Below are 21,827 nucleotides of genomic sequence, written 5' to 3'. Positions count from 1 at the left end.
AACAGTGCTCGTTATTCTCACAAAGCTCAGGTAGCTGCTGGGAGTCTATTGAGCCTCACAAACAAGCCCGGAAGTGGGCGGAGCCAGCGCCGCCGCCGTCCCAGAAGCCTCTGGGAGGCGGCCGCGCTGCGCGGGCGACTCGTTGGTCCCAGGGAAGATGGCGGCACCGGAGCCGGGGAGGTAGGACGAGCGCGGGCTGCGGCCGCGGCGCCCTGACTGGCCCGGTGAGCAAGAGGCACTGGGGTCCAGAGGGTCCGGCCGGCCTCCGGGCAACCCCCGGGAGCGCGTCCCGGAGGAGGCGGGGCCTCGCGGGCTGGGGCGGGGCCTGCGGGGTCAGAGGGCGGGTCGGAGAAGCAAAGGGTGCTGGGTATGCGGCCTGGGCGTGGCCTGGGGTTGTTGCAGAAGCGGGGTCCTCAGCCGGGCGCGGGCGGGGGAATCGCAGCGGGGCCTAGGGATTGTTTCTCTCCGGGGAGGGTCCTGGGCGAATTGGGGGCGGAGTTTAAAGGTTTTGGGTAGGGGGGGACCTAGCGGTTGCGTATGGTCCCTGGTTGGGCCTGGAGTTGTAGGGGAGAGTTGGCGGCGGAACCTGGAGGGCCCCGATGTGGGGACGGGGTCTGGAAAGCCAAGGGTGTTAGGGCGGGGCTGCAGGGCTCCGGGAGCGGACCTAAGGATTGTTGGGGAGTCCCTGCGGCGAAGCCTAGGAGTTCAGGCTGGGCCTGGAGGTTTTAGAGGAGATTGGGTGCGGGGTCTGGGGAGCCAGATTGAAGGGGAAGGGAAAGGGCTTTGGGGGCGGGGCCTAAGGATTCGGACGTGGGGGCTGTGATTGAAAAAAGCGTTTATCATACTAACTTCACTGGGCTTTTGTAATGGTGAAAGGACATAACCCGTAATCGAGGCCAGGCACATAGAGAGCACGGAGGAGAAGTTCACCGTTATTGTTATTCTTACAATCCATAAGTCCACGCCAAAAACAAACTGCTGACTTCCCCCAGCCTGTCTCCCCAACTCTGCCAGAGGTAGCCCCACCGGGCCCTTCCGTACGGACAGACCCAGGGTCTGACCTCCTCTCAGTTTCCACTGCTCACCTGGACCAGTGCAGTCAGCTCACCCCACCCCCAGCTGCATCCTCCAGACAGCAGAGGGGTCCTGCTGAAATACAAAGAAATCACTGCCTTCCTGGGACTTCTGTGCCACGCAGGGGGAAAGCCAGGACCCTGCTGTCGCCTCCCACCTTACTTCAATAACCGGGCCCCTTCTTTTTTTTTTTTTAAATATATTTTATTGATTTTCTACAGAGAGGAAGGGAGAGAGATAGAGAGTTAGAAACATCGATGAGAGAGAAACATCGATCAGCTGCCTCCTGCACATCCCCCACTGGGAATGTGCCCGCAACCCAGGTACATGCCCTTGACTGGAATCGAACCTGCGACCCTTCAGTCCGCAGGCCGACGCTCTATCCACTGAGCCAAACCGGCTTTGGCTACCGGGCCCCTTCTTAAACACCCCAGGCTCCATGCATCCTCTGTGCCTTTGCACTGGCTGTTCCCTCCACCTGCAGTACTCCTCCCTAGATACCTGCATGCCTCTGTGCGTTCCCTTGCACGTATGCTCACATGTCTTCTCCCCGGTGTGGCCTCCCTTGCTTGCCCTCTGTTTAAAATGCAGCCTTCCCCCCTGACACACACATGTAAGACCCAAGGGCAGGGACTGGGTCCTTTTCATTTCTCATGGTGACCCAGCATCCAGCATGGCATTCAGCACCCTGCAGGCACTTGGCAAAGGCAAACCAGTCCTCCCTGTCACTTCCTCCTTCAGGTGGTCATTCTCTTCCTCAGGTGACTGTTCTCAGTGTGTGACCTGTGGCAGGTGGCACAATGGATCTGGCTTATGTCTGCGAGTGGGAGAAGTGGCCCAAGAGCACCCACTGTCCGTCAGTGCCCCTGGCCTGTGCCTGGTCCTGCCGCAACCTCATCGCTTTCACCACGGACCTCCGGAATGATGACCAGGGTACACCCCTTCACCTCTAGCCCAGCTCCCATTTCCTCTTCTCCCCTCCCCACACATTATATACCCCTGGCTCCCATGGTGCCTGGCATGGGTGACAACATGTCTCTAGCCTGCCTGGTAGCCACCTCCAACCTATCCAGGCCCTTTCAGTCCTTCCTCATTCACAATTGGGGGGTGGTGAGGGCCCCAGCCTTTTAGGGGTGCAAAGGGCACATGCATTTAACTGATGGCTGCAGTCCTAAGTGAGCCTTCTATTTAACTGTCTATTTAACTGATGCTTGCTCTCCTCGGTGAACCACCTCCCATTTAACTGGTGGCTGCTTTCCTCAGTGAGCAACCCAGTTTAACTGATGGCTCTGTGATGGTGCTCTCCTACATCTGGTGCCCGGCGGACACTGGGATCACCCCTGCAGGATAGAAGGGGGGAACGGTGGGCATTTTACTCAGGCTTGTTGGAGATTTATGTCTCACTTTCCATACCTTACATATCACTTTTTAAAAAAACATATGTTTTTATTGATTTTGAGGAAGGGAGCGGGAAAGAGAGAAACAACTGATGTGAGAGCAAAGCATTGATCGCTGCCTCCTGCATGCCCTCCACTGAGGATAAAGCCCGCAACCCGGGCACGTGCCCTGATTGAGAATTGAAGCAGCAACCTTTTGGTGCATGGGATGATGCCCAACAACTGAGCCACACTGGCCAGGGCACATGTCTCTTGTGACTTTTGAAAGCCTGTAAGGTGCATGCCCACCGCAGTCTTCTCTCCATCATTTGAGTAATGAGCACTTGTTAGAGAAATTTAGAAAAGCACAGAAATTTAGGATAAAGAGAACCACCTATTATCTTCCACGGAGAAGCACACTGTTAGAATTTTGGGGTCATTCTCTTCCTGTTCTGTTTTCTGGGTCTCTAAACACGTGGTCGTAGACACACTGGTGGCAAACTCACAGGCCTGCTCTTTTTCCCGAGGGGGCACAAGCCCGTTCCTCATTAGTTCCCAGGCTGTATAGATAGTTAGCAACATCTCCATGACTTCCCTTCGGGTGAGACTTTTGCTGGGTTCCTCCATGACTTCAGAGCCACATCATTGTCACTGAACTGACTGTGCCCCGTCCTGTCTCTTGCAGACCTGACCCGCCTGATCCACATTCTGGACACGGAGCACCCCTGGGACGTGCACTCCATCAGCTCCGAGCACAGCGAAGCCATCACCTGCCTCGAGTGGGACCAGTCAGGTGAGGGTGGGGCTGGTAAGGTTGGTAGGGTCCTGTGTGGCTGAAGGAGACTATGGTGATGCTCACGCTTGACCCTGAATCCCAGGGAGATGTGTTCTGTATTTCTTTGGTCCTGTCCCCAGAGTCAGAGCTGGGACTGGAACCTTTGATTTACGGCTTTGCGGCTACTGCTTTTCCTGTTCCTGTGTTCAGAGCCATTTCCGCATCATGCCTTGTGCCACTCCCCTGCTCCACCTTCACTGGGCTGGCTTCTCCCAGGTCCTTGAAGTATTGCGGGTGATAGTCCTTGCCCTTGGTGGGGATTTGTGATGTATGTTTGCTCCACACAGGCTCCCGGCTCCTGTCAGCTGATGCCAATGGACAAATCAAGTGCTGGAGCATGGCGGACCACCTGGCCAACAGCTGGGAGAGCCCTATGGGAAGCCTGGTGGAGGGGGACCCCATCGTGGCCCTGTCTTGGCTGCACAATGGTGTGAAGTTGGCACTGCACGTGGAAAAGGTGGGTGTCTTCCTGAGTAAACGTGGTGGACGAGACCACTTACTTTATCCATCCATCTGTCAACTTGGCTCCTCCTCCTCTCCCACCACCAGCATCTGTTGTTGTTGTTTTTAAAATATATATTTTTATTTATTTCACAGAGGAAGGGAGAGAACGAGAGAGAGAGAGGGAGAGAGAGAGAGAGAGAGAGAGAGGGAGAGAGAGAAACATCAATGATGGGAGAGAATCATTGATCAGTTGCCTCCTTGCACACCCCCTATTGGGGATTGAGCCCACAACCTGGGCATGTGCCCTTGATTGGAATTGAACCCGGGACCCTTCAGTCCCACAGGCCGACGTTCTATCCACTGAGACAAGCTGGCTAGGCAGGGCATCTTCTGGTTTTTTGAACCTGGGGCCTGGCTCATACCTTTTATCAAGCTGTCAGTTGGCACTTGTGTTTTCAGTGGGCCACCTATTTAACTAATGACTGCTGTCCTCAGTGAATCTTCCATTACACTGTCCTGAGAACCCAGTCCACACTTTGATTCAGTAATATTCCAGAATTCCTCTCTCCATGCCCTGATTTAGCCCAGTGTCATAGTTAACCCATTGCAGACCAGTAGTTTTATTGCTAGCTTTACCCAGTGGCCAGATAAGTTTCTATTGAACAAATACAAAAAACGTTTTACATAACTGTTAAAGGCACGCTTTAAATATCCATTGCATTTTGAAGTTATTTATTACGTGTTCTTACAAGCTAATATCTTTTTAAATATGATACTTTGTAAAACTCTGTGTAATATGAAATGAGATTTCTCATGGTCGTCCACAATGTGTTAAGACTGAAGCCTCCTAGATCAAGGGGAACCTGAGTTAAAATCCTGACTTCATGCCTACATGCATCACTTTGCTTATTATCACGTGGGGTTGGTGGTGGGTCATGGTGAGGATTCATTGAGAGAATGCATGAGAGGAGTCAGCCTGGCACAGGTCAAAGGCCCAGGAACCTGCATTCTGTTCCAGCTCACAGGAGAGGGGTGTACCACTGCTCTCAGACCACTTAGAGAAACCCTGTGTAGCCTCCAGCTCAGTGCTGTTTCAGTGATTAAACAGCACAGACAGAGCTCAAAAGTGTCATGCTGAGTGGAAGAAACCAGACTACAGGCTGCACACTGGCTCCACTCAGGTACAGTTCTAGAAAAGGCAAAATTACCCACACAACCAGGGCCCAGGGTAGGGTGGGTGGGGACTGGCTGCTAAGGGCCATGAGGGCCCTTTTGAGGGGAGTGGATTCTGGTCACGATTTTAGTGGTTTTCCATGGCAATACGTTTGTCAAGACCTATGGAACTATATGCTTGAAAAAAGAGTGAATTTTGCACATAAATCGTAACTTAAACCTAATTTGACATAAAATAGTAATAAAACAGCAGCAGCCAGTACTTTTATGGTACGTCCTGAATTCTTAATGCAGGGTCTGCACACTCAGCCGACGGGCCAAATGCAGCCCCACCTGTTTCTGTGAACAGTCTTATAGGCAGCTGCTTCTACAAACTCAGAAAGAGCAAGTAGTCCACCAGCAGAGGCCACCTGGCCTGCAAGCCTAAAAACACCGAGTGTCTGGCCCCTTACGGGAGAAGGTTGCTGACTCCTGTCCTTCATGGATTCAGTCATTTGACTCTCAGCAGGGTCCTCTGAAGTACAGATGAGGAAACAGGGTCAGAGAGGCCCATATGACAGCGTGCTCAAGTGGCCGAGGCAGGATTTGAATTCAAGTCCATGCTTTTGTAGCTTCTACCTCATTGTTCCTCTGTTTCTGTGGGTGTGGCTCCCAGAAGGGGGTCGTCGGGTCACAAGAGGCAGACCCCTAACAGCTCAATGGGGCATCTTTCCTCATGCCCTAGGTGGGGGAGGAACCAATACTAAGAACCCTCGCTCACTCCCCTGCAGTCAGGTGCCTCCAGCTTCGGGGAGAAGTTCTCCCGAGTCAAGTTCTCACCGTCGCTCACTCTGTTTGGGGGCAAGCCCATGGAGGGCTGGATCGCAGTGACAGTCAGCGGCCTGGTCACTGTGTCTCTACTGAAGCCCAGCGGGCAGGTGCTGACGTCAACGGAGAGCCTGTGCCGGCTGCGTGGCCGTGTTGCCCTGGCCGACATTGCCTTCACGGGTGGCGGCAACATTGTGGTGGCCACGGCGGATGGCAGCAGCGCCTCCCCCGTGCAGTTCTACAAGGTGTGCGTGAGTGTGGTGAGCGAGAAGTGTCGCATCGACACCGAGATCCTGCCCTCGCTCTTCATGCGCTGTACCACCGACCTCAACCGCAAGGACAAGTTCCCCGCCATCACCCACCTCAAGTTCCTGGCCCGAGACATGTCTGAGCAGGTGAGGCCACCGGGGATGTGGCCACAGTGCCACACATTTCTTATTTCCAGTCCTGGATCGCGAGTCCTACATGGGTCACACGAGGCTAAACCCAGGTGTAGGCAGGGCTGTCCTTCCAGAGGCTCCAAAGAAAACCGTTTCCAGCCTTTTCCAGCCTCTAGAGAGGCTGTCTCCCTGGTTCTTGGCACCTTTCTCCATTGTCACAGTCAGCAGCAGCACAGCCTCTACCATCTCTGACCTCTGCCTCTCTGATGACACTGGGCTCCACAGGGAATCCAGAATCGTCTCTAACTCGGAATCCTTTTATCATGTGAGGTGACATGTCCACAGGTCCTGAGACCAGGACAGGAATATCTGTGAGGCTGTTGTTCAGTTGACCCCACTAAGTCACTATGTTCCCATCATAACAATGCAGCAGTCAGGCCCCAAGTACCAGGGAGGGCACCGTGGGGTGATGTGTGCTGTTCCAGCAGCGGGGGGGATAGGTAGGCCTGGATCCGAGTCCACAGTGGCTGTGAGGCCAGGGCCAGTGTGAGCGACTGAGCAGACACAGGCCTGGGGCGGGGCGGTAGCTGGATCAGGCAGGCAGCACCTGAGCCTGGGTTAGAGCGAGGGCCTCCCATGAGGTGTGAAGCCCAAGGTGCCGCCGCCTCCAGCCACCCGTTGTCCTCCCAGGTGCTCTTGTGCGCTTCCAGCCAGACAAGCAGCATCGTGGAGTGCTGGTCCCTGCGGAAGGAGGGGCTCCCCGTGAACAACATCTTCCAGCAGATCTCTCCTGTGGGTGAGTCCCCCGGTGGGGCTGGGCATTTGACTTAAATTGGGGAAACTTGGGCGCAGAGAGGTGAAGTCCTTACTCGTAGTCACCCCGCAGGCAGCCCAGCGACCTCACCCTGAAACCTGTAGGGCGTGTAGGGCTGGTGGAGGAAGAGCAGAGCAGAAGTCCTGGGCACAAAGCCAGGAGCTGAAGCAGCTCAGCAAGGGGGGATTGGCTGCAGGGAGGCACTTAATCCTAAAAGCCATGGAATCTTGCACAAACCCTGGTTTAGAGTGAGGAAACTGAGGCTGGAGGGCTTAACTGAGTTTACCAAGAACAAGCCTACAGTCTCACCTCCCTCTCCCCCATCCTTTCACCCATGGGGAGACCCCATGGCTCAGGATGGCCCCAAGACGGGCACCCCCTCCTCAGTACAGACCCTGGAACACACTGGCCTGGCCAGGCCTGAAGTCAGTGGGAAGCTGGAAAAGCTACTGGTTTTCAGCCCCTGATGGTGGGGCTGTGGGGGGTAAACCCTGCCCTGAGACACAGATGCAGATGTTTTCCTGGCGAAAGAAAGCTCTGCTTTCTGCTGATTAGTGCTAATGGACTCTGGGGTAGTTGGGTGTTGGGGGCGGGGCGCTGCTAAACAAAAGCCGCTAATGAAGCTGTGTCAAGAGGCCCCTTGAGGCTCCATTCGCTGCTCAAGGTGGTTACATAAGCTGTCTGTTGTGGCTGCAGAGTAATTAACTTGAAGAGGGCCACATTGCCCTGTCCCTGGACAAGCATCCCGGGAGCTTTTAGATGTGGCTGGTGGCCCCACAGGGGGCGGGCAGGGCTGCATTAGTGCCTCCATGTGCACCAGTGGGGGGCGAGGGGGAGGCAGGAAGGGTTTAAATGCTGGGCACTGTTCCCAGCCCACAACCTCTGCTGTGGTTGTTACCTTGACACCCCAGTGTCTTCCATGCCAGATACTGAAGCCCACTCTAACCTCTCTGGGCGTCATTGTCCCTGAGGGGACAGCATTTGCCACGAGTCCATTACTGGGTTTACAGCAAGTTTATAAACTGTGAGGAGCCACCTGGTGCACAAATCTGGACGTAGATGGTGGCAGAGATGAGCCCTCTGACAGTCAGTAACAAACCGCAGCCCAGCCCTGGCCGGTTTGGCTCAGTGTTTATAGTGTTGGCCCACGGACTGAAGGGTCGTGGGTTCGATTCCCAGTCAAGGGCACTTACTTGGGTTGCATGTTCAATCCCCTGCCCCAGTTGGGGTGTGTGTGGGAGGCAACCAATCCATGTATCTCTCTCATGTCAATCTCTCTCTCTCTCTCTTTCTTCCCTTTCTCCCCTCCTCCTCCTTCCCTTCCACTCTCTCTGAAAATCAATGGAAAAAATATTTTCAGGTGAGGATTAAAAAAAAGAAAAATAGCAACAAAAAGCCACAGGCCGTATTATTCTAGGCTGGGTCACCCGCTGTACCTGCTTGGTTCCATGTGCCTGCCATCAGCCTCCGGGCTCAGGCTGCTGACCACCAGCTGGGCCCATCCTCCCATGGCACACATCCCCGCAGCCCAGTCTGCTCACCTCAGTGTCCTGGGTACAAGCACTGTTTGATCCTTTACTCATACCATGTTCACCAGCGCCCACCGGCCAAGCCCAGATTCACAGAAATCAGTCCACTTCTTGGAGAGGGGCTTCCTCATCACCCTGAGGGTGTGGGTGCAGGAAGGGGTGCATCTTATCTGATGGGGAGAGATGGGGTCCTACCTAGGATCTCTTAGGTCATAAGGGACAAAACCAAACCTAAGCTGGCTGAGTTATGAGGGGAATTTGGGGGTTTGTGTGGTGGCAGGATATGGAGGGTGGTGTCCCCCTTCTTGGTGTGTTGGGTCCATCAAGTGGGCACCCACTACCACCAGCTGACAGCTTCCCAAAGGATGCCTCCTCCCCGTCCCCAGGAAGTCCCAGGATTGAGTTCTGTTGGCCACCTTGGGTCATATACCCGTCCTGCACCCACCACCTGGCTGGGGCATGATGTACTGGGTGGCCAGGGCTGGGGTAGGGCCCCTGTGGGGGACAGGCACTGGGATCAGAGAAGGGAACTTGGCCAATGTCAGGGCCCCCCATTGTGGTGTTTGTCTTGTCTTCATTCCATTGCTGTCCTGTGTCCCTGCCCCCTTTTCAGTTGGCGACAAGCAGCCCATGATTCTCAAATGGCGGATCCTGTCAGCCACCAACGACTTGGATCGAGTGTCTGCCGTGGCACTGCCCAAGCTGCCCATCTCGCTCACCAACACTGACCTGAAGGTGGCCAGCGACACGCAGTTCTACCCTGGCCTGGGTATGGTGGTCTCGGAGCTCGGGTCTTGGGTCTTAAAGCTGGGAGAGTTGCCTCTGCCTTCAAGTCAGTTCCCAGCGAGGAGGTGGCCCCACTTTCAGGATCAGACGAGCTCAAAGGGCTATGAGGCTGGATGAGAAGCTGCTTCTTTAGCTGATAAAGGGTAGTTAGAAATCAATAACGCAGAGGTTGGAAACTTGGGGGCAAACTTTGCAGATAAGCAGCACTCCCTTGTAGCTGCTGAGACGCTGATCCTGGGTTCAGTCCCTGGAGCCTGTGACCGTGAGCGAATCAGGCGGGAAGCACTGGGATGGCTAACCGTCAGCCCCAGCCCTGTTACACGTTCATTACAAGCTTTGGGCTTGAGGTGCCCCTGACCTTACTGACCTCTGCTCCTGCTATGAGGCCCTTCGTGTTCCTTGTCCCCCTGGGAGTTGTGCGCTTGCTCACATCAGCTAAGACAGTGCCAGCTGCCAGGGGGCCGGGGACGTGCAGCCTGAGCTGGCAGCGCTTGCTCCCCTGACTCTCATAGGCTGTTGACAAAGGAGGAGCTGGTAACGGCCATGGGGGCAGCCAGCCAGACGTGGGTGGTGAGCCCTTTGTGGCTTGGGGCTCACCCGTCCCCAGAGTAGTCACTTCCTATTGTTCAGAACGGTTGCCCAGGGGCCTGTTCTAGGCCCTTCCTGCCCCTGACGCTGCATGTGCCCTGCCCCTAGGGCTGGCCCTGGCCTTCCATGACGGTAGCGTCCACATCGTGCACCGGCTGTCACTGCAGACCATGGCCATCTTCTTCAGCTCCACAGCTCCGCGCTCCATGGATGAGCCAGCAATCAAGCGCCCTCGGACCACGGGCCCCACCGTCCACTTCAAGGCCATGCAGCTGTCCTGGACCTCCCTGGCCCTCGTGGGCATTGACAACCATGGGAAGGTAAGCGCTGTCCCAGGTGCCCCAAAGCTGCCCACTTAGTGCGTGTGGCGGGGAGCATCCTCCCCCTCCCCCTGGCCGTCCTGGAGGAAATGGGCTCCGTCTAGTCATGTCAGGCGCCTGCCACTTGTTTTGGTGTCTGCCTGACTCCTGGTTCGTTTCCTCAGCACCTGCATTTAGGGGCCATCTGCCGTCCACAGGCCTGTCCTGCGTGAGGTGCTCAACTTCCCTGGGGAACTATGTCTGTGTCTGGAGGGATCCCCACGCCCCCTCCCACATGGGTTTGTGTCCATCATGGAGCCTAAATGAAGGCTCCAGTAACTCCAAATGTGCCTGTGGGTATAGGGTGGCCTCTTGGGCTGTTTGGGGAAGCACTGCACAGCTCCCTCAAGCCCATTAACACTTCCGCACACCAGGCTCCGACTGCCCCCACAGCAGCAGGACCATCAGCCCTTGGAGGGACATGGTGCCCGGAGCCTTAGGTGAGCGAGGATCCTCAGCCACCTAGCGCTCCCTCTGTGGCCTCACCGGCCGTTTCCTCTCCCACAGCTGAGCATGCTGCGCATCTCGCCCTCCATGGGCCACACGCTGGATGTGAACCTGGCCCTGCGGCACCTGCTTTTCCTGCTGGAGTACTGCATGGTGACCGGCTATGACTGGTGGGACATCCTGCTGCATGTGCAGCCCGCCATGGTGCAGAGCCTGGTGGAGCGGCTGCACGAGGAGTACACGCGCCAGAAGGCGGCCCTTCAGCAGGTAGTCGGGGCCCCCGTGCCCTCACCCGACAGAGGGCGCCCCCTCCCTTCTTGCCTAGTCCTTCATCTGGAGAGATTTCTGCAGGAAGTCAGAGCCCTGTAGGTGACACGTGAACCCCTGGGGCCACCGCCTCTGCTGCCAGTGGGGGCTTTCTTCTCAAACAGCCTGGAGTGCGCGCGTGTGCGTGCGTGCGGGGTGGGGGTTCCTCATGAGGTAGGAGCAGTAAACAGCCTTAGGGATCAGAAAGGAAGAGAGAACAGTGACCAGGAGACAAGAGTGTGTGCCTGTGAAAGCACAAGCACCTCGAGGGGCCCTGAACTCCAGTGTGAGCTCAGCAGGGAGGCTGCAGAGAACAGTCTAGCTTTCCTCTGCCAGCAGTGACCAGTAAGACAGTGAAGTGAGGAAGGTCCCCTTCATAAGAGCAGCCTGAGAGGACATGAGTGAGATTATTAGGGTGGATGTGAGGATGCGGAGAGGTTCAGCGCTGATCACGGTGGGAATAAAATCACTGCTGCCTTTTCCGGCGGTGACGACCTCCCCATGACAGTCGGCCTCTCCCTCTCCAGAAGAGGAGAAGGGGAAAAATGAGGAGAATTGCCTGGTGCAGAGCCCCCGTTCCTACTTCGTGGGTGTAAAATGCCCAGGATGCTATAGAGCAGCGGTTCTCAACCTTCCTAATGCCGTGACCCTTTAATACAGTTCCTCATGTTGTGGTGACCCCCAATTTCAATGTTACAAATTGAACATAATTAAAGCATAGTGATTAATCACAAAAACAATATGTAATTATATCTGTGTTTTCCGATGGTCTTAGGTGACCCCTGTGAAAGGGTCGTTTGACCCCCAAAGGGGTCGCGATCCACAGGTTGAGAACCGCTGTTATAGCGTCACCCCTGTCTTTAGCTCTGCACAAACAGTAGTTGTGTGTGTTGGTTGCTCCATTGTCCTCTGTCAGCCAACAGGAGGAAAAGCAAGGCTTACAGAGGATGTTCCTTCAGAAGGAAGCAGCACTAAAAGCCCCTCAAATCAAGATGAGTGGGAGACCATCCCAATAAACACATTTTGGATTTAAAAAAATCACTGCTTATGGGTAGTGACCTAATGCATTTTAATACTTTTCGTGCATTCACCCATCCCGTGAGAACAGGTCTCCCCTCGCCACCGCTGACATCTGGGCCAGGTCAGCGGTGGGGGAGCTGTCCTGGGCACAGTGGGGTGTTGAGCAGCCCCCACCCATTCAATGCCAGGAACACACCCAGTGTGACAACTACAGATGTCCCCAGGGAGGCCCAGTGTCCCCTGGGGGCAGGGCCACTCCCAGGTTGACACCCTCCCCATTCTGTGAGATAGGTTCTCTTTTCTGATTCTGCCATAAGGAGGTGGGGCACAGAGACATGAGGCAGGTTGTCTCCGCTTGCCCAGCCCAGCTATACACTGTGGCAAAGTGACTTCCTCACACTGTCCACCCCCAGGTCCTCTCCACCCGGATCCTGGCCATGAAGGCTTCGCTCTGCAAGCTGTCGCCCTGCACCGTGACCCTCGTGTGCGACTACCACGCCAAGCTCTTTCTCATCGCCATCAGCTCCACTCTTAAGTCCCTGCTGCGCCCACACATCCTCAACACCCCCGACAAAAGTCCCGGCGACCGGCTGACCGAGATCTGCGCCAAGATCACAGATGTTGGTGGGTCCTGCCCCCACCCAGCAGGCCACCCTGAGAGCTGCTGCACATGCACAGTTGTGCGCGGGAATGTGCTAAATCCCACCCGCACACTGTCCACTGGGAGCTGACTGTGTGCCAAGCATGGGGGTGGTAACTGAAGGAAGGGGAGGCCTTGGCCCTCAGGGTTGGCCTGGAGCTGGGGACAGATGTTAACCAGAAGGGAACCAAAGATGAGTCATGCTGGGGAGGAGCTGCAAGGGGCCAGTGCAGGTTGGCCCGAAGGACACTGGTTGTCCTGAGAGCTGGCAGTGGACACTGTTGCTCTAGGTCCAGCCCTTTCCTCCAAGCTCCTCAGCTCAGCCATCTTGTCCACTTGCTTGTTCAGTGTTGGGTTGACCTCGTCAGGCCCAGCTCACATCGGGTGCTGCTGGGTAATAGGCCACGGTGCAAAGCAGGGTTGGTCCCTGTGCACAGTGGGGCCCAGCCACCTGACCACCCTCCCCTTCCAGATATCGACAAGGTCATGATCAACCTCAAAACAGAGGAGTTTGTCCTGGACATGAACACACTTCAGGCCCTGCAGCAGCTCCTGCAATGGGTGGGCGACTTCGTGCTCTACCTGCTGGCCAGCCTGCCCAACCAGGTGTGCCCCCTCCCCCAGCACCCGTGGAGGTCACAGGGTGTGGCACACATTTAAATGCACAGCCTGAGTGCCTTTTCCTACAGGGCGCCCCGCTGCGGCCTGGGCATAGCTTCCTGCGGGACGGCACCTCGCTCGGCATGCTGCGGGAGCTGATGGTCGTCATCCGCATCTGGGGCCTGCTGAAGCCCAGCTGCCTGCCCGTGTACACAGCCACCTCTGACACTCAGGACAGCATGTCCCTGCTCTTCCGCCTGCTCACCAAGCTCTGGATTTGCTGTGAGATTCCCAGCCCCCCACCAACATACAACCCTGGCTGAGTCCCCCCACCAGCATATGAACTTCCACAAATCGAACCGGCTCTGTCTTGGTCTCTACTGTTCACCCAGCACCCAGCACAGGTCCAAGCACGGGGTGGGTGCTCATTCAGCATTAGCTCATTCAACAGTTATTAGGCACCTAGTGGCTTGTCTCCAGTCACCAGGTTACATTTCTGTTGTTCTTGCAGCCCTGTTCCTAGGAAGGCACCCAGTGCTCACTGAATGTTTTTCAAATGAATGGTTGGGTTCCTGTTTTACAGAGAAGGGGAGGAGCTTCCAGGACAACTCAGAAAGTCAGGTCAGAGCTGGGCCCTGAGCGCTAAGCTGACCACGCCATCCCCATGGTCCCTCTCCGCAGGCCGTGATGAGGGCCCCACAAGTGAGCCAGACGAGACCCTCGTTGACGAGTGCTGCCTGCTGCCCAGCCAGCTGCTCATTCCCAGCTTGGACTGGCTGCCCGTCAGTGACGGCCTGGTCAGCCGCCTGCAGCCCAAGCAGCCCCTGCGTCTGCACTTCGGCAAGGCTCCCATTCTCCCTGGCAGCGCCACCACCTTGCAGCTGGATGGCCTTATCAGGTGGGTGCCCTCTGCCTCGGGCCCTTTGCATATTCTTTCCGGAGGGTTGTGTGTCGTCCCGTCCCCCCCCCCCCCCCCCCCGCCCCGCACTGAACCTACCTGACTCCTTCACGCTTCTGCCTCAGGGCTGCTGTCCTGTGCCTGCTGCTTCCTTCTAACCTTGACCTAAATGCTGTCCCTGGGAGAGGTCCCTAGCTTAGGCAGTGAATCCCCCCCCACACCTCCTAGTATCCGTCACTTCTCTCCACCATCACCTCAGTCATATTTTTATCTTTAAATTTGTTTAAATTTTATTGATTTCAGAGAGGAAGGAAGAGGGAAAGAGAGATAGAAACAATGATGAGAGAGAATCATTGATCAGCTGCCTCCTGCACACCCCCTACTGGGGATGGAGTCCGCAACCTTGGCATGTGCCCTTGACCCAGGACCCTTCAGTCCACAGGCCAACCCTCTATCCACTGAGCAAAATTGGCTAGGGCCATCACCTCAGTCTACACTGATTTGTGCACTCGGGTGTCCATGAGTCCTCCCCCTGGTCTGTCACTTGTTGCATGCAGTGCCCACATGGCTGACCGTGGTTACTTGGGCTCCAGCCTCTGCAGAGGCCAGGCTGATACGTGGCCTGAGCCCCCCATCATAAAGCACATCTGGCCTGGTCCCGGCCCTGATGGACACTAAGTCAGGCAGGATCTTCACCGGGCTGAGGAGAACTCATGCGGTCAAGGACCAGCCCTGTCTTTGGGAACAGGGGTCTGATCGCCCAAGCTGCTAAGTTAATCCTTTGCTGCCCACAGTACTTGGCGGGGCGGCGAGCGGGGTGGGGGTTGTCCCCATCTTACAGAGGAGTCAACAGCTCAGAAAGGTTTCAATCACGCCCTGGCTGATGTGGCTCAATGGTTAGGCATCGTCCCATGCACCAAAAGGTTGCTGGTTCAATCCTTGGTAGGGGGCGTGCAGGAGGCAGCCAAGCAATGTTACGTTCTCACATCAATGTTTCTCCCTCTCCCTCTCCTATCCTCTCTATAAAAATCAATTAAACAGCCGAGGCCGGTTTGGCTCAGTGGATAGAGCGTCGGCCTGTGGACTGAAAGGTCCCAGGTTCGATTCCGGTCAAGGGCATGTACCTGAGTTGCGGGCACATCCCCAGTGGGAGATGTACAGGAGGCAGCTGATCGATGGTTCTCTCTCATCGATGTTTCTGGCTCTCTATCTCTCTCCCTTCCTCTCTGTAAAAAATCAAAATATATTTTAAAAAAAAATCAATTAAACAAAAAACGAAAATAAATGAAAGGTGCAATCACTGAGTCAGGGTTACAACCAGGAGCCCTGTAACCCTCGGCCACCATCTGCACCGGGACCCATCAGGCTCCCACCCCTGCTCAGTTGGATGGAGAAACACACACGACCTCCCCAAGTATCCTGTTACTTTGGAAGTTTCAGAAAACATGAGTAAGCCCTGGCTGGGAGCTCAGTTGGCTGCAGTGCCGTCCTGTACACCGAAAGGTTGCGGGTTCAATGCTCGGTCAGGGCACATAACCTAGGTTGTGTGCTCAATCCCTGGTTGGAGGCAACCACTGGATGTTTCTCTTTCTCTCTCTCCCTTCATCTCTAAAAAAATCAATAAATATATCCTTGGGTGAAGGTAAAAAAAAATAATAAATGAAACAGGTGAATAAAAGAAATACCATTCATACCCTGGGGTCCCAGCTCTGGGACCTCCCTGCATTTCCTTTCTTGGGTCATGGTAGGACACGCCCTGAGGAATCACAAGCTTCCCTCTTTTTGGCGGTTCAGAAAAGACTCTGTGAATGAGTGTGCGGTTGCAGGGAGGTTTTAAGCCCTGTGTTCTGGAAACTTCCAAACATGGTTTAAACGAATATAACCAACTGTCCTGCCCCAGCCACCAGGTCCACTCCTGCAGAAGGTCCTACTGCCAGGTTCTCTGGTGCCATCCAGCACCATCCCTGCAGGGTGTCTGTGTGCAGAGGGAGTGTAGATGCACACCTACATGCACACACTCCCTTGTGTTTTGCCACAGTGGGTGTGTCGTGTGTGCACGCATCTGTGTTCGCATGTGTGCACATGGGCATGCATCTCTCTGCGTGTTGTGGGATTGGAGGCCTGATCCCGTTTGCTCTCCCCTCTCATCTGCCAGGGCCACGGGCCAGCCCAAGATTGACCACCTGCGGAGGCTGCACCTGGGAGCCCACCCCACGGAGGAGTGCAAGGCCTGTACGAGGTGAGCCACCCACTGTGGACCCTTTGTCAGGCCTGCGGCAAACACTGTCCCCGCTCTGCCACCAAGTGACCACAGGGTGAGAGGCTTCCATTCTGTGGACTTCACTTTCCCCACGTGTGGGGCTGTCGCGAGGGCACACCAAGCGGTTTCTGTAACGGACGAACTGCCTCGGGAGGTCCTGGGCTTCCTTTCCTGGGCACAATGGTGGTCAGGTGACCGACCACACAGCCCTTGCAGAGCTCCTAGTAACTCAAGTGCAGGAATGAAGGTGCAACCACAGCAGCGTGAGGCCTGGGCCCTGTGCTGGCCCTTTGCAAACATGGCCCTGATTGCTGCCATCCTATCCCAGACGCAGGTTCTGACTCGCAGGTCACACCACTAGGCGGTGTCTAAGTCAGGACTGGAATCCCTACCCTGGCCTCGTTCACTCAGGGAGGTGAAGGGGCGATGCCTGAACTTGGACGGGAGGATGTGGAAGAGTTAGCTCAGTGTGGAGGGTAGTGCATGGAATAGTATTCCTGGTGGGGGAACAGCATGTGCAAGGGCCCCGTGACAGGTGAGAGAGGACCCTGCCAGCACGCGCTACCACCCACGTCTGCCTGCAGGTGTGGCTGTGTGACCATGCTCAAGTCGCCCAACAAGACCACAGCCGTCAAACAGTGGGAACAGCGCTGGATCAAGAACTGCCTGTGTGGGGGGCTCTGGCGGCGGATGCCCCTCAGCTGCCCTTGACTGGGGCCCCCAAGCCCTGTAAATAGATTCCTGATGGATTTTATAGGAAGGTGATTCTGTCCCTTCACCAGTGACAGCATTCCACACACGCAGGACCTTTATTCGTGCATTAAAAAATGGTCATCCGTGGCCCTGGCCAGGTACCTCAGTTGGTTAGAGCGTGGTCCCCAACAGCAAGGTCGAGGGTTGAATCCCTAGTCAGGGCACATACACGAATTAGCCAAGGAACGCGTAAGTAGAATAACAGTCGATGTTTCTCTCCCTCTAAAACTCAATAAATTTTTTTTAAATAGTCATTCTCAAGTGTGGCATTTGGAGCCTCATCAGCCAAGCCTGATGAGGGGGGCGGGGCAGGTGAAGACATGGCCTGAAGCCTCAGGTGGGTGCCCAGGGGCTCCACTTTCTCTCTCTTGGAGCCTAATGGTGCATTCCAGGAAGTGGGGCCGTTTCACAGCTGGCCTCTATCCATGCCATGTGCTGAGACAGACCTAGGTCTGCCCACGTCTTGTGGCTCAGGTGCCAACTTCCCCAAACCTCCAGACCCTCGGGCTCCCCAACTCCCAGATGCCCCTGGTCATAGTTCGAGGGTTCAGGGCATTTTGAATGTTGGGCCTTTAAAATGTCCTATGTGGGCCCTGGCTGTTGTGGCTCAGTTGGTTGCGTGTCATCCCATGGACCAAAAGGTTGCAGGTTCGATTCCCAGGTTGCAGGCTCAATCCCTGGTATGCAGGAAACAGCTGACTCGTGTTTCTCTCTCTCTCTCTAAAAACATTTAAAAAAATAATAAAATGTCCCACTTGAACCTATTGGGTGTCCAGCGGTTGCTGCTGGTAACAGCAGCAGGCATTTTCCTCAGTTTCCTCACCTGTGTCTACCGATGTTGTATCTGCTCATGCAAGTGGCTCTGACCCAGCTGGCCCAGTAAACGTTCAGCTGTATAGGGTGGCAGGTGCTTGGCCACGTGGTGGGCCTCACCCAGCAGCGCCCCCCAAGTCCCACCCAACCCTGGCTGCCCCTCCCCCATCATGTGTTTCTGGGCAGTTCTGTCTCTATGTGCCCATTTGTCAGCATTTATGGAGCGCCTAGTGTATGCCAGCACAGGGGTCCCGAAGGGAGCAGCAGGCTGGTGAGGGTGGGACTGTGCCTGGCCTGCCCTATTTCTCTGTAGGTGGGTGGGTGTCTGCCTCGTCTGTCTTTGAGTGTGTGTCTCTCTCCTTGCTCTCTATTTGTCTCTCCCTCCCAGCCTCCAACCCAGAGCTGCTCAGGTTCCCACCCCCTGCCACCAGCAGGCACTTCCTCTGATTATGTCCCCCCCGCCCCAGCCCCCCAAGGAAGATGCAGTGGCCTGCCTCAGTGGTAATTGGTTCTCATGTTTTTCTTCTGGAAGCTCAAGGGAAGCAAGCCAGGTGAGCACCCCGCAGGAGGTAATGCCTTCACCACTGCACAGGCGCTTTTTGGCCTCTCAGGATGGCGGGAGCTCAGGGAGCCCCTTACCTGGGCTGGGGACATGTTGAAAACCCGCCTACCCATGGCTACAGGACTCAGTGTCTCGTCCTAAGTGTGACCAGTGAGGTCTGGCTGGCGCTCTCCACAGGGACTTGGAGCTCTGAGCCAGCAGCGGGAAGGGAAGGGGAAGCTGGCCCTTGGCCCGGTGGAGGGCTGCTGGCCATCACGCCCCACTGCCCTTAGTGAAATGGGGATCCCCCAGGGCAGTTCTCTGGGGGAGGCACACCTGGCTGAGGGGTCACTGCCCGAGGGACGGAGCCATCATGAGCCAGTGGAGGAAATGTCTGTAAATCACTTGTTCTAACTCAGAATTAAGAGCAGATAGATTCCTGGCTGTTTGGGGAGTAGGAACAATTGGCCTTCCCTCCTCAAAGGTGTTTCCCCGGGTCTGTCCCTCCCAAACCTCACCCGTGACTCCGCTTCGGTGCCATCTGCGTGTTGAGGTGGGTGGAGTCCTTTTACTGTCATGTCATCTGCACCTCATTTGGCCACGTACCTGCTCAGAGTCTCCCCAGCCCAGACCCAAGGGGAGTGAAGACGCCTGCACGTGACCCCCGGTCACCTGGACGTGGTGGAGGAGGGGCAAGCCACCTGCCTCCCGATTCCCAACCCGCAGAAGCTGAGCGTAAGTGATATAGGGGCTCCATGTCAGTAAGTCCAGGGGGTCTGTTTTGCAGCGGCCACCAGAACACCTCGTAACTTGCTCTGCGGGCTAGTGGGGAAAATGTGCCAGGCTGCCCGGGAGCATTGGCTAATGGGGGGCACATGGGGTAGCCTGCCTGCCATGGGCCCCTAGAAAGAATGTTGGGGGGGAGCATCTGCAGATTAAGATGTCCTGTTGCCCCCCAACCTGTCCCCCACCTGGAGTCATCGGGATGCCCAGTTCACACAGTTCATGGTTCCTGCCTCTGGGGTGGACATTGACAGTGTGACTGTAACAGGAAGAGCTGTTCAGCCCGTCAGGCTGCAAGTGTTCTCTGTGCACCCGAGTCCTCAGCCTCCTTTGGGCCAGCGGCCCTGGGCCTGGTTATGGACGAGGAAACCAGGGCCGCAGCGGCTGCGAGGCTGGAGCCTGTGCCTTGGGTTTGGGAGATACTCATCCCTTCTCGATTTGGTGTCCACAGTGCTATCAGGCCTCCAGCCTTCCTCTACTCACAACCCACCTCTTCCTCCCAAACATCTCCGGAACCTTCTGTGGCTCCCGTAGACCACAGGATGGGGGTGAACCTCCTGTGACCCCCCCCCCCCAAGGCTGCACCCCCTTTCGCCTCTCCCCATCCCACCCTCCAGGTGGAGGAAGCCTGGCCCAGCTTCATCAGTCATCAGCCCCTGGACAAGGAGCAGTCCATCTGTAACCCCCACCAGTGTTGTCAGATAAAAGGCAGGACACCTAGTAAATGTGAACAGATGAACAGTGAATACTTCCTTTTTTAAAAAAAAAAAAATATTTTATTGATTTTTTACAGAAAGGAAGAGAGAGGGATAGAGAGTTAGAAACATCGATCAGCTGCCTCTTGCACACCTCCTTTGGTTTCCCGCAACCAAAGTACATGCCCTTGACCGGAATCGAACCTGGGACCCTTCAGTCCACAGGCCAACGCTCTATCCACGGAGCCAAACCGGTCAGGGCTGAATACTTTCTTAGTGTAAGTCTGTCCCAAGTGTCACCTGGGACAGATAAAATATAAAATGTATTTGGTTTCTGAAAGTCCCATGTAACTAGCCAGCCTGTGTTTTCATTTGCTAAATCTAGTCATCCTCCTCCCTCCCCATTTCCAAGCCACTCCCTGGCATCATCACTTCATTCAGGAAATGCCTACTGAGTGACTGAGCCTTTGGTGCAGAACGACCAGCAGTGACGTCTCTCGTTCCCGTTCCCTTTATCAGACGTGCACAACTCCTTACGAAACTCATGATCGTGCTGAGGAGGACCTCACACCGTCACAGGAAAGCCTCATCAGTCAGTTCCCAGGCAGCAGAATACATGACCGGCTCGTATGCGCAGGACTGGGAGTCAGCTGTGTCCACAGCGCCCAGCCCAGGGCCAGGCACACAGGATGAGCTCAATAAACTCTTGTGTATAAATTAATGCTCCATGTACAAAAACAAAACCCTCCCGCAGGTCCCAATCCCAACTGCCCATCCCCAGTGGGGCACCCAACTTCACCTTTTAGACCCTCCTTCTCTTTTTCAACAAAAGGGAAGTCATGAATGCCCTTGGGGACTAGGCTTAACAAGTGGGGCCTTAATGGCCCCACATCCAGGCAGGAGAAGGGGCACAGGGCCTGGGGGCCTGGGTTCTGCCCTCTGTCACCTCACTGTCATTGCCCAAAAGGAGGGCAGTGAAGGGGGTGGGAGCAGGGCAGAGCTGTGTGGCTGCTCAGGGACACCCCATCAATCTCTTTCTATGACCCTCTCAGCCCAGAGAATGACAGTGAACATGGGGGCCATGGCTCTGGGTTCAAATTCAGACTTTGCCCAGTAGCTTCTGTGTGACCACATGAATTCTCCCAGCCTATTTCCCAATTTGCGACATGGCCATAAAGCACAACTTTAGAGTCTCTGTACACCTAGGTCTCAGCCCAGAGCAGGGGCTTGCACACATAGGCCCTCACAGTCCATTTGGGAAGCAAAAGGAGAGCTGGACACTAGCCAGACCAAGGGGACAGGCGTCCTCTCTATTGGTAGGGAGGGGTAAAGGCGCCACCGTGTGGCCAAGGCATAGAGAGGTGCCTGGCAACCAGCCCCTCATGAATGGTGTCAGTCTCCCCACTTTTCCCCTTCACCTCAAGATCCCCCCAACCAGATTCACCACCTTTCAGCCCTCCTGGCACCTCCTGGCACCGCATTACTGGTGCGGGTACTTTTATTTGCGGATTCTGCCACCCCTGGGCCTGGCTTGTCTCTGTCCTGCAGTGTGTGCTCCAATGGCAGCAGCAAGGGAGCAGCTGAACTCACCTATCAGAGGCCAAAGAACCATGGGGCGGCAGGAGCTCTATTCAGGGGATTTGGCGTGCAGGGTCAGCACAGGAGGCTCCCAGCTACACTGCCTGGAGCCTTTTGCCTCCAAACAAAGGGACAACGGGGCTGGTGGCACCTGCACACCTAGCCTCCCTGCCAGGGAGTCACTCAGGTCCACAGGCCAGAGCCCCAGGTGCTATAATGCCTGCCCAGCTCCAACCAACTTCCTAAACTGCAAAACCCACACGTAACACCTACACAGTGGTCGCTTCTATGCCAGACCACTTTCTAAACGACAAAGGAGAGAGAGAAC

The 21,827-nt window shown here is 55.6% G+C and overlaps 1 protein-coding gene across 6 annotated transcripts; it reads left to right on the top strand.

Annotated features, from left to right (window-relative positions):
- The first annotated feature begins 72 nt into the window (after positions 1-72).
- Positions 73-17,343, top strand: MED16 (mediator complex subunit 16). 6 transcript variants are annotated; one of them, XM_036313829.1, is made up of 15 exons: positions 73-180; positions 1,836-2,007; positions 3,136-3,243; positions 3,573-3,742; positions 5,673-6,104; positions 6,780-6,885; positions 9,046-9,201; positions 9,915-10,126; positions 10,673-10,879; positions 12,352-12,562; positions 13,051-13,184; positions 13,268-13,460; positions 13,860-14,076; positions 16,232-16,315; positions 16,921-17,343. In XM_036313829.1, the coding sequence occupies exons 2-15, from the start codon at positions 1,875-1,877 to the stop codon at positions 17,045-17,047; spliced, it is 2,490 nt and encodes an 829-aa protein (XP_036169722.1). In that variant the 5' UTR covers positions 73-180; positions 1,836-1,874; the 3' UTR covers positions 17,048-17,343. The 6 variants fall into 6 exon arrangements, with proteins under 6 accessions (XP_036169722.1, XP_036169720.1, XP_036169721.1 ...); XM_036313827.1 differs by having other exon boundaries at positions 93-224; XM_036313828.1 differs by having other exon boundaries at positions 98-224; positions 1,816-2,007.
- Positions 17,344-21,827: the final 4,484 nt, after the last annotated feature.

Source organism: Myotis myotis, unplaced genomic scaffold (genome assembly GCF_014108235.1).
Source record: "Myotis myotis isolate mMyoMyo1 unplaced genomic scaffold, mMyoMyo1.p scaffold_m19_p_6, whole genome shotgun sequence".
Classification (NCBI taxonomy): Eukaryota; Metazoa; Chordata; class Mammalia; order Chiroptera; family Vespertilionidae; genus Myotis; species Myotis myotis.
This window is presented reverse-complemented; position numbering and strand designations above follow the sequence as displayed.

What these genes read in the sequence shown, in the direction of transcription:
- MED16 (XM_036313829.1), top strand. Translation starts at nt 1,875, where the DNA reads ATGGATCTGGCTTATGTCTGCGAGTGGGAGAAGTGGCCCAAGAGCACC. An exon ending in TGGCCAGCCTGCCCAACCAG is followed by an intron (nt 13,185 to 13,267) that starts GTGTGCCCCCTC and finishes CTTTTCCTACAG; the next exon opens with GGCGCCCCGCTGCGGCCTGG. An exon ending in CAGCTGGATGGCCTTATCAG is followed by an intron (nt 14,077 to 16,231) that starts GTGGGTGCCCTC and finishes CTCATCTGCCAG; the next exon opens with GGCCACGGGCCAGCCCAAGA.